At 45.3% G+C, this 12,168-nt stretch overlaps 1 protein-coding gene across 3 annotated transcripts in view; it reads right to left on the bottom strand.

Annotated features, from left to right (window-relative positions):
• Positions 1 to 12,168, bottom strand: part of RNF123 (ring finger protein 123) — a 107,299-nt gene that overhangs the window by 16,245 nt on the left and 78,886 nt on the right. For all 3 annotated transcript variants that reach the window (XM_072650896.1, XM_072650887.1, XM_072650877.1), the window contains exons 34-35: positions 8,416 to 8,491; positions 7,876 to 7,960 (exon numbers count right to left, since the gene is read on the bottom strand). In XM_072650896.1, coding sequence (XP_072506997.1) covers positions 7,876 to 7,960; positions 8,416 to 8,491 — 161 coding nt within the window. The remainder of the gene's footprint in view (positions 1 to 7,875; positions 7,961 to 8,415; positions 8,492 to 12,168) is intronic.

Here is a 12,168-nt window from a genome sequence, read left to right on the forward strand (position 1 = left end):
TGGACAGCTGCAAACAAACACTGGGAGAGTTTCCCAGGAATGGGAAGGCAGACAATGAGTCTACTCTGAGCAAAGAGAGAAGGGCTCTGGGGCAGGAGAAAATTCTAGGATTTTGGTGAGGAGGGCGATGGGTGGAGGGACAGCCAGATGGACAGTCATAATGGCTCCCATTTCTATGGCACATTAAGATTTACAAAGTACTCTAACTGCCTACACTAGAAGCTCTGGCCACAGTAGCCCAGTTGGTGAAAAGGACAGCTAAGACCCTTTTAGTCCAACCCTCTCATTTTATAGAAGAGCAAAGTGAGGCCCACTGAGGGAAAATGAATTCCTCAAGGTCATAAAACTGATAGACAAAAAAGCCAAGACTAGAATTCAGAGCTCTTTCTATTATACAACACAGCTAAAGCATCCTCTTCTGACCCTTCTTTCCCTAGCTGTGGTGACCACTCAGCTTCCCTTCCCCTCTTCTTCTACCCTTGGTCCCCCCAACCTGACCCTGGCCAAAGCCTTGACAAAGGGGCTTCAGACACAGAAACAAGGCCACAGCCTAGGCAGCCCCTGTAGATCAGGCTTCTGGAATGACCCCTTCCCAGAAAAATAACAGTATTCTCCCATTTCTATAGTGCTCTAAGGCTTGCAAACTGCTTTCCTCACAACATCTGCATGAAGTTCACTATTATCATCCCCATTTTACAAATGAAGAAACTGACACTAAGGGGAGGAGGCATTTCAACTGGAGTGGGAACTCAGACTGAGCCACTGAGGCAGGAGAGGGAATTCAGACTGAGCCAGTGTACACCAAGGTCTGCGCCTCTTTCTAGGACACCACAAGCTGGTGTTGTACCCTGAACAGAGCAGCAAAGAAGGGCCCTTTCTAAGTCCCCAGGTCCTGTGAACAGATCCTGGTCAGGAGAGCAGTGCCCATGTCAGCCCAGCTCCAACAACTCGGTTTCCTCCTCTCCCATTCCACCTTCCTCACATCCCCAGACCTACCTGAACTTCAAACTCCACTTGGGTTACAGATCTTCAGACAACTCTTACTGCCAACTTGAACGGGACGTCCCCAGGCTGAGTGGTTATGAGTCACCACAAGGAAGGCCTGGGAGGGGAGGCCTGGGAGAGGAGGCCTGGGAGGGGCCGCACCTTAGGTACAGGCAGGTCCCATCAAAGATGAGCTAAATAAATGCGCCCAGTGGCAGGGTGGTGATGCCGGGAGGACAAGAGGCCACGCTGGCCCAGCACACCAGATCTGCCAGTGAAATGACCCCATCTATTTTCAATTGCTCCCTGTAGGGTAATGAAAAATATCCAAGGGGAAAAAACTTTCTGGCAACTGATTCTAGGTCTTGACCTCTCTATATGACTTGGGCAAGTCTTTGAGCCTACATGAGGGAGAAGGGAATAAGCATTTACATAGCACCTCCTACATGACTGTGTAAGTACTTTACAAATATTATCTCATCCGGTCCTCATAACAACCCCGAAAGGTGGGTGCTGTTATCATCCCCATTTTACAGTTGAGGAAACTGAGGTAACAGAGGTTGAGACCTGCCCAGGGTCACAAAGTTAGTGTCTGAGTTTGAACTCGGATCTCCCTGTCTCCAGGCCCAGAGCCTCCCCACTGCACCACCTTGGTTGCCTCTCTACAATCTTGCTAGACTAGAGCCTTGTGGGAAACCTGGCTCTTAGTTACTAGGGGAAGTCAAACAGCTGCTTAATGAGGCCACTGATGCTAAGCCAACTTGGAGGCTGATGTGGATCTGAGCTGTGAGTGGGAGGCCCTGGAGGGCAGGAGCCATTCTAGAGGCTGCTTTACTTCTTTGGATGTCTTGTTGCACAGAAAGGAGTTGGGAGTGAGATTAGGGATGGGTGGGGCAGGGAGGCAACCAAGACGTGACTCAGGTTCCTACCACAGTTTGTCCCAGTCCCAGATGGACAAACAGATACTGGCCCCAACTACCCACTGAAGCTAAAATTGTTCCTTCAACTCCTCCCTTCCATTTGGAATCCCCAGACTTCCACCGGTACAAGGAGAAGAATTATGTGCGTCTGCCTCAAGAGGCAGATATGAAGGAAAGAGAACATTTAGTATTCTGCAGTCAGACTGTCTGGAGCATTGTTCCTTTGAAACAGGAACACAGGAACTCTGGACAGAGCTGCCAAGGGGCTGGAGGAACCCCTAAGGGTCGGTACATTCCTCTGGTCCCAGTGGCTGAAGCAAGACATCATAGGTGGCACATCTCATTCACTGGGTCCAGTTGATTCAGCTAAGGGGATGGCAAGAAAGGGAGACCCAACCTCTTGTAGTCACAGACCCATGCTTCAAGCGTGTTCCATTGAGGGGATATCCATCAATTGGGGAATGGCTGAACAAGTTGTGATATATGATTATGATGGAATGTTATTGTGCTATAAGAAATGCTGGGCAGGATGCTCTCAGAAAAACCTGGAAAAACTTATATGAGCTGATGCAAAGTGAAATGTACTGCGTACAAAGTAACCGTGATGTAAGATGATCGGCTGTGAATGACTTAGTGATTCTCAGCAACACCATCATCCAAGATGACTCTGAAGGACGTAGGATGAAAAGTGCTCTTCATCCCCAGAGAAAGAACCGTTGGTGTCTGAGTACAGACTTAAGCTTACCTTTTTTGACTTTATTTTTCTTGCGGTTTTTTGGTCTGTGTTTTCTTTCCCAACCAATTAATATGGAAATGTTCTGCATGACTACACATGTACAACCTAATGTTCAGTTACTTGCCTTCTCAGTGATGGTGGGAGAAGGGAGAGAATTTGAAACTCAGAGTTTTAAAAATGAAGGTTAAAAACTGTTTTTACATGGAAATGGGGAAAAATAAAATGCTAATATAAATTTTTTTTTCAAAAGATGCCCCATTGCCCTGATCGCTACTTTCATATGAATCACAGAATAGAAACACCAGAAGGGCTGTCTGCAGTCATCTTGTCCAAGCTGTGCCTAAGGATTCCTGCCGTGCCCAAACGGCCATCCAGCCTCCACCTCATCATCATCATCACATTTATTATGTGCTATCAATGGTCCATTTAATAATACACTTATTGAATCATTCTTGATTTTTCCCAGGAATAAAAGTTCACTGGCCTATATATTTTTCAGATCCTATTCTCTTCCTTTTTTTGAAAATTGAAACAGTTGTCCTTCAGTCCTGCAGAAACCCTTGTGTTTTCTGTGATCTTTCACAGATCAATGACAACAGCTTAGAAGTCACATCTGCTACTGCTTTGTGCACATGAGGACATCGTTCCTCTGGGTCAGGTGACTTGAATTCACTGAGGGAAGCCAGGTGGTTTCTTTAATAGCTTCTTATTTATCTGGGGTACCTTGTCATTTCCAACACAAAGAATAATTCTCCTTGGCAGGAAATCCAGAAGCGTGACAAGAACTGAATGCTCTGAATTCTTCCTGTTTTGGGGCACTGCCATTCTGTCTACCCTGGGCAAGGATCCTGCGACATCTCTCCTGCAGCTCTTTTCTTTCCCCCAGCAGGCTACAAGGTGGAGTCCTGCTGTGCTAAGCTTCCCTCATGGGCACTGGAGGTAATTTCACAGGATTCAACAGTACTGTTCCATTCATTTTGCTACCTGCTTTTGCTTCCATTTTCTGTACGTGTCCTTTGTGTTTTGGTTTCATATCTAAATGAGATAAATGAATTCCCTGTATATTTACATGGGTTTCCAGACAACTGTCTCTTCAGGGACAATTTCCTCCTCAGAATTCCAAAGTTTCTTCTTGGGAGTTTCCCATCCCTTCAGGCCTGATTTTCTCCATAGAGTCCGAGATCCTGCTGAACCTTTCTATAAATCCTCTAAAAATCTGCTTTCCCCAAATCCACAGTTCACATCAGACCCTGCCCAGTTTTCTTCTCCTTCATTACCACAAACTCTAGCAGGGAGAGGCTACTTCCTCCATTTCCCATTCCCCACAAAGCTCCCCATCATTTCCACCCCAGTTCCTGCCTGTTAGTGAGAAAATGGGAATCAGGTCCAACACAGTTTCTGCACATTTTGAAGGATAAAATTAATCATTAAGGAAAGTATCTGCTTTTGGCAGAGAAAAAGACCAAGCAGATGTCTGGATAACTGAAATCTCTTAAGACTGCTTCCGTGCCAGGCTCATGATCTCTTTCATTTCCTCTTTCTATCCAAACAGCCTGTGATACACTGATGACAAAATCACTTCACTGCCTTCGCCTAAATGCTCTCCACTATCTCTAACCTTCCCCCACCCCCCACCGAGCCTATTCCAGTCCTAAGTTTCATTCCACCACATCTCCATGATGTTTAGAGATTCCCACTGCCTTCCTGCACTAAAAGCTCCAACTTCTCCAGCCTGTTGCCTGCATTTCTGGCATTCATGCACAAGATATTTGAGGCCATGGGTTTTGCTCCAAGCCACTTTCTTAAATGTCGTCTCCTGGGAACCTCTGGGTGTCCTGACTGTTGATCTTCTTTCTTCACTGCAGCTGCCTACTCTAGAGTCTGGCTTGGTGGACAGAGAGTAGTCCCCTCTACTTTTGCTGCTGCCACTATCCTAGTTCAAAAACTTATCGCCTCATGATGTCTAGTTTAAAGCCCTTTGGATCAGATTTCCAAGGCACCTGACAAATACATTCTTATCTTAGGCTAGGTACACTCCATCCCTGGTAAGGAGTCTGTCATCCCTATATTTTAAGCTGTGGTCCATCCAGAAGACCAAATCATATTATCAGATACCATCTTCTTAGCCAGCTATTTTTTCCCCAAACCAGTTTTTCTCTTTTATGTCCTATGTCTTCCAAAGGCAATAGTGAAGAAAACATGTGTGCCCCTGTGGTATTTAGTTTGTTCAAGAATTCAAAATCTCTGGCAATACTTTCTATTCCTTCTGGCAGTATTATCTGTGCCCACATGAATCACCACAAATGGGCAGCAGTTTTACGTTTTGATGAGACTTAAGAGGTTCTGTCATGTTCTGGATACATGCCTCAGGAAGATGACAGACCTCTGATATTGTTTTTAGCAGGTATTCAAATAGCTGTTTCTGTCTCCTCAAAGAGCCAGATCAATTTCCACATGCTCTGTAAAGCCCAACTTCTCTATTTCTGGGTATGTCCCGTCAATATCACTGTCATGTCTTGCCAACTGTTTCTGTCCCCCAAATATCAACCAGATCTCCCCTGCTCCTTTCACCACTCTGGTTCACACTCTCAGCACCTTTGCCTGAATTACAGTAATCCCCTTCTAACTGCCACTCGAGCTCTTCTTCAACCCCTCCTTCACATATTCCCTTAGTAAGTTTTTTAATGCATCCACTTTTAGAATTTAAAAAAGAAAGCCTTCTCCAGCACCACAATGCTGATCCTGACACTCCAAGGTCTCCAAAATCTGACTGCACACTACATTTCCACCATTGTCTCACACTGCCCCATGTCACATACACTACAGTCAGTTCAACAACATTTGTTAAGCCTCTACCAGAAGGCACTGTGGTAGAATGGACAGAGCACTGACTCTGTTGTCAGAAGAACTGGGCTCAAATTCAGCCTCAGACCCTTCATATCCATGGGAATTTGGGCAGGACATTAAACCTCTCTAGGCTTCAGTTTCCTCATCTATAAAGTGAGGGGGTTGGACAAGATAGCCTCTGAGGCCTCTTTCAGTTTTACATTTATATTTCTGATCTATAATCTTAGTGCACTCCAGCACTAGTCCAGACGGATACAAATTCAAAAATGAAACAACCTCTGCAATCAAGAAACTCAGATTCTTTTACCAGAGGGATGTAACAAACATAGCTAAATAAATTCAAGGTACTTTGAGAAGGGAGAAAACATTAACAACTGGGAGAACCACGGAAGGCTTTGGGGAGAAGGCAACATCTGAACTAGGTGCTTGAAGATAAAGATTCTGAGAGGCACAGAGGAAGAACCCATTTTAGACACAGAGGAGAGCTTGTGCAGACGCATGGAGAGGGGAGATGGAAGGCCGAGTTTGTGAAGGAGAGGGATGTGAGATAAGGCCAAAAAGTAGCTTGGAGCCAGATTGTAGAAGGCCATTGAAATAATGTCAGCCCAAGAATACTGTATTTTCTCCTAGAAGCAACAGGAAACCCCTTTTTGAGCAGGGATGTGACATAATCAATCTTGTGCCTTAGAAAGATTATTTTAGCAGCTGAGCAGAGGATTGATTGGAAAGAGGAGAAACTGGAAGTAGGGAGACCAATTAGGATGTTATTTCAATAACATGGGGAAAGGTGATAAAGTCCAACCTGAACTGGGGTGATGTCAGCGTGCATAGGGAGGAGACAGGTTGATTTGGAAACTGATTGAATGAAGGAGGTGAGGGAAAGGAAAGAGTTGAAAATGTGTCTGTAGCTGGATCATAGACAGTCCTCAGATAAATGCTGTTAAATCCCTTGCTTCCCCATTCTACTGATGCTTATTCTCAGTTCCCACCATCTGTAAAGTCTCCTAAAAAGAGTTCAACTTAACTCCTCACACAAGGAAAACTAAGTGGATGAAGAATATTCATTGTCCAGTTTTGACATTCAGTTAGAAGGATTATAAATTTAGATCTGGAAGGGACTCAGACATTTCTGAGTCCAGGTACAAAGACGGCTCATAGAACAAATCCATAAGTGCACATATTTTGAACAGACATAGCAAATGGACGATAAAATAAGTAGAGAATTGAACAAGGAAAGAAGAGTAGGTAGGACTGCCTTTGGCGTTTAAAGATCCACGGCTTCTCCCTGAAACAAAGGCCAATGTTTTAAACATCAATCTAGCCTTGGGATATGACTGGGTGCAAGTCATGGAATACCAGTCTCCAAAGAATTAAAACCACAGGCCCTACAAAAGACAAAGGAGAAGGACATCATGGATGTGAGCGTGCTGCAAAATGCTACCAGTGAAGAACTGTGCTAGTTGTTATCAAAGAATGGTCTGACTGATCAGCTAGCAAAAATGCGCCATCACCAATGAATAGCCTCTGGGCTTCACAGGGGTCTCCCTGATACCAGAAGATCTTTGTGCCCAGAGGGCAAAATCAGGAATAAATGGTGGAAGTCATAAAGACCTGAATTTAGTCTCCACGTCAGGAAAAAATTCCCAACAGTAAGAGCTGTACAAAAGGGTTTCCTACAAGCCAGTGGCTTCTCTCTCCATGAAGGTCTTTGAGCAGAGGCTGGATAACCATTTGTCAGCTATGTTATATGAGAGATGCCTTTTGTGCATGGGCTGGACAACATGGCTGCCAAGGCTCCTTCCAGTTTTCAAATTCTGTGCTTTTGTGATCAAGGGAAAGTAGAGGATTTACAGTAGGGCACAGATAAGCTTCATAGAGGGTGCACAGGCACAGAAGAGAAAGTATTTCCCCTATTAGAATGTGAAGTTCTTGAGAGCCCAGCCCCTCATATATCTATCAGTGTATACCCCAGTGTTTGGCACAGGAAGTTATACATGGTAGGACCTTAATTAATGTTTGTTGAAGTTTTAGGTTATTTCTCTGGCCTAATCTCCCTCCTCAGAATATAAGAGCTCTCTGATATGAAGGAACTTGTATCCACCCTTGTCATGAGTAACTCCTCAACCCATGGGCTTCCAAATGGCCCCACTTTACACACAATAGCAGCCACTCATTCCATCCCCAGTCCCAGTCAGAAATACTCTTTCTCTAGTAACTTAAAGTTGCCCCAACAAAAACTTCGGGACCTAAAATAAATAAAGAGACCTAAGTAGCCAAAGAGCCTGGGGACAGGCATGGAAACACAGGTTCAAAGTTCATCTTGGAAGGTAAGTGGCCAAAAAGGCTGCGGCTCAATAGAATGAGAAGTAAATCCCACAATGTACTCACCCCTCCACATCACTGTCCACTAGGAGACGGACTAGAATGCCAGTCACAGCAACAAGAATTGGATAGTGGTCTACACTCTCCAGACCTGGGGAGGATAGCGCAGTTAGTCTTCAGCCCAACTCTCCCAGCTTGCCTTTCTGCTTCAGGAAAAGCCCCAGTCAGCCCAAATGTCAAGGTGGGATTTTGGAGCATCAGAAGTATTCCTGAATTCTGGAAGGGAATCCCTTTTCCTAAATAGCAAATACTCTAATCGTTAATTCCCCAGGCATCTCCTCAGTCACCCAAGGGCCCACATAAGGAAGAAAAACATATCTGAAGTCAAATGGAGAGCACCAAACCTTCCTCCACCACCCCAATTCCAGGGGCTCAGGACAGTGAAGGATGTGGAAGAACGTGTTTTACTAGGCCTTGAAGGTGGGGGAGCTAAAAACTGGAGCTTGGAATGGGAGCTGGACCAAGATGAGATGTCGAGGCAAATATTTCTGAGATGGCATTTGAGATTTTATTTCAGACTAAAGAACAGACTAGAGGAACACTCACCTGGCAGCCGGAGATTAACCACTCGGTCAAACAAATTTCTCTCTGCTGTCACACGGTTCAGGACCTGGTTCAGGAGCTGAAGGGGAGAGAAGAAGTGGGCTTTGAGGGGAAGTCCCTAAGGTAGGTAGTGTTAATGTTGTTATCAATATTTCACAGGTGAGGAAGATGAGGCTTTATAGATTTGGGGACCTTTCCACTGCAAGCCCCTGCCTGAACATAGTAAATAAGTAGGAACATGTGACTAGAAACCAGGAAACTTCCTATTTGCCTGAGTGAATGTGGTTCAGAATGCCCAAGGAGATCAATTCTAAGAATACACTAGGAAAATAAGGTGGCAATATACAGGGGAGGGCCACCAGGACAGAAGCTGCACACCAGAGGGCAAAGGCTGTTGGCCCGAGGAATCACAGGAATAAGCCAGATTTAAGTCCTTCAGCTCTGGGCACTGTCCTGCCTGGGATTACTTGCTACCCTAATGTACATATCTCTGTACATGGTTAAAGGGACTAAAGGACAGAAAGAGAATTTGCAATAAAAGTGTCTTCACCTGTCGTATGACGTGGCCTGTATTATGATGCACAAGGCTAATGAGGGAGGAGACTGAGTCACCCTGACATCTGAATGATGAAGGGACCCAAGAAGAAGCAATGGCTACTCCAAGAACACAGACCCCAGAGAGAGGACGAAAGCCCCAGAGCAACAACTAAGAGGCCAAGTCAGCAACAAGACACCAATCAGTCAGCCAAGTATGTACTGAGCACCTGTTACCAAGCACTAGGTACTTTTGCTGGGCTAGGTGCTGAGGATACAAAGATGAAAATTAAAAGTACCCAATCTCAAGAAGTTTACATTGCATTAGAGGGTCAACATGCAAAGATGTGTTTTGTTTTGTTTTGGGAGGGAGCGGGGTGGTTTGGAGACAATTGGGGTTGAGTGACTTGCCCAGGATCACACAGCTAGTAAGTGTCTGAGGCCAGATTTGAACCCAGGAACTCCTGACTTCAGGACCAGTACACTATCCAGTGCATCACCTAGCTGCCCCTACGTATGTGTTGATCATGCTAAATAGATAGAAGGTGATGGAGGTAGGGCACTAGCAGCTGGGGGGATCAGCAAAGACTCCACATACAAAGTGACAGTTGAGCTGTATTAAAGGAAATGAGAGATTAAGAAATGGTGGTGAGAAAGCAGTGCATTCCTGACACTGGGAAGGGGAAGCTAATGCAAAGATATGGAGATGGGACACAGAGTGCTGTATACGAGCAACAGAAAGGTGAACTGAACTGGACCACAGAATGCATGAAGGGCAACAAACCTGGGAAGGCTCCAAGCATCAAAAAGAGGAGTTTGTATTTACTCCTAGAAGTAATAAAGAACCACTGGGATCTGTTGAGCAGGGAAGTCATGTGGTCACCTCTGTGCTCTGGGAAGTAGCTCTTTTACATCTCATTGTGCAGAGGATGGCTGGAAGTGGGGAGAGACTTGTGGTCAGGAAACCAAGGAGGAAACTCTTGCCATAGTCCAGTTGATAAGGGCTTGAACTAATGTAGTGACTATGAGGATGAAGGGAACAGACATAAAGATGTGGTGGAGGTAGAAATGATAAGATACAGCAACCGACTGGACGTGTGGAATAAGTGAGAGTGAGGAGATGAAGACAACTGACTGGAAAGTAGAAATAAGACTAAGTCTTGAGGGAAAGACAATGAGTTCTGCTTGAATCATACGAAGCTGGGGATGGCTACAGGATGGCCAGTTTGAAAGATCTAGTAGGCAGTTACTAATAGACTGGAACTCAGGAGAGACTCTAGAGCTGGGCATCTAGCTAGTCATTTATGAAATGGCAAGTCTGTGCCAGGCACTGTGCTAAGCACAGAGATGATACCTGAGCCCATGGAAGGGGATGAACTCACCAGATGTAATGGTAGAGAGCAAAAAAGAAGCAGAAAGCTGAAGGTAGGAGCGTAAGAGGCCACCCCACCCCCAAAGTTAGGGAGTGAGCTGTGTGGTAAATAGGTGGAGAACCAGGAAAGAGCAGTGTCACAGAAACACAGAGGAGGGAGAGGCTCTGGGAGAAGACAGTGCTTGACAGCAGCAACAGTTACAGAGAGGTCACAAAGGTGAAAAAAGGCCATCAGTTCTGACCACTTCTGATCACTGGTAACCCTGGAGAGACCTGTTTCAGTTGAGGTCAGAAGTCAGATTCCAGTTGAAAAGTGAATGAAAGAAAAGTGAAAGCAATGAGCACAGAGAGCTTTTTCTAGCAGTTTGGCTACAAAAGGACCAAGAGACTCAGGACAGAAGCTAGAAGGGATGGAAGGTTCTAAAGAAAGTCTTTAAAGATCAAGACAGACAGGTATGTTTATAGGCAGCCAGGAAGGAACCACTGGAGAAAAAGAGATCAGAAGTAGGGGTGGGTAGGGTGGGGAGATGAGGAGAGACGATGACTGTGAAAAAAGAGGAACCAGAGAGATTACAGCTAAACTAATAACGAACTCGGACAACCATGTCCAGACTCATTTGAGCCATCATCCTGGCAATGGAGCCTTTCCACATAGAAGGCATATGTAAGAGTGGGCAAATCAAAATAAACTTCTTGTGGGACATTCTGGAGTGAAATCCAGGAAGGAGAAAAGCCAGCAGACATTATGGAGATGGGAGGATGATTTTGGAAAAGTCATTCAATGTTCCCTGGGCCCAAGCTTCCTCAATTATAAAAGGAGTGGCTTAGAGCAGATGGCCTTTGAGGTCTCTTCCCACTCTGAATCTATGGTCCTCTGACCTTTTTCCTCAGAACAAAAACATCTAAAAACCTACTTCTAATTTGGATTAGATGAGGTGGTAGTGGGTAAGCAGAAAGAGCCCAGAGTTTAGTGTCGGGGCCTAGCTCGGAGCCTGGCCTCCGCTACTTGCTGGATATGAGACCTCCCTTTCTAAGCTTCAGGATCCACATCTGTGAAACGAGGTGACTGTATCAGATGAGCTATTCTAACAACCTTGTAGTTAACTTCTTAGTATTTATTTCTTCTAGTTATTCTGTGTGTATGTGTGTGAGCCTTTCTATCTATATCTGTCTACATATGGACATATACACACACACAAATATCAGTCTCCTCCATTAGAACGCAGCTTTGCATGAGCAGGGATGGTTTCGTTTATTTGTATTAGTATCTCGGGTGCTGAGAACAATTCCTGGCATACAGGAGGTACTTCATAAATACTTGTTGACCGATTGATTTCTAAGGTCTTTGGCCATTTCCAGTTAAATACTGAATAATCATATGTGGGTGGGTGCCAAAGCCAGAGGACCCAGGGACTGTGGCAGCAGCTGTGGAAGAAGAGGTAATTAAGGAATGAGCCTGATAGATCTCTGAGCAGAGGAAGGCAAAAAGGCTCAGAGACCAAGAAAGCTAGAGAACTTGCAGCCTTGGCCCAGGGCTCAGAAAGGAGCAAGCTTCCCAAGACCAAAGGACAAAATTCCTCTAGACTGGCTCCAAGGAGTTCTATCCCAGGAAGCTGCTTTGGCAAACAGCCCAGGCTGGATCTAATAATATACTGCTCCCCAGCTAAACTATTCCCCTGGGCCTGACACAGAGAGGCCAGTGAGCCGCTGGGCGCCATGTCTATACTGTGTATCCTCTACAGGCTTGGAGATGTTCAGGTCACCAGGAGAAAGGATGGCAATGGGCGGCAGTGGAAAGACAACTGGACTTAGAATATAAAGAACTGGGTTTGAATGTAGACTGTCACTGA

Source organism: Notamacropus eugenii, chromosome 1 (genome assembly GCF_028372415.1).
Source record: "Notamacropus eugenii isolate mMacEug1 chromosome 1, mMacEug1.pri_v2, whole genome shotgun sequence".
Taxonomy (NCBI): Eukaryota; Metazoa; Chordata; class Mammalia; order Diprotodontia; family Macropodidae; genus Notamacropus; species Notamacropus eugenii.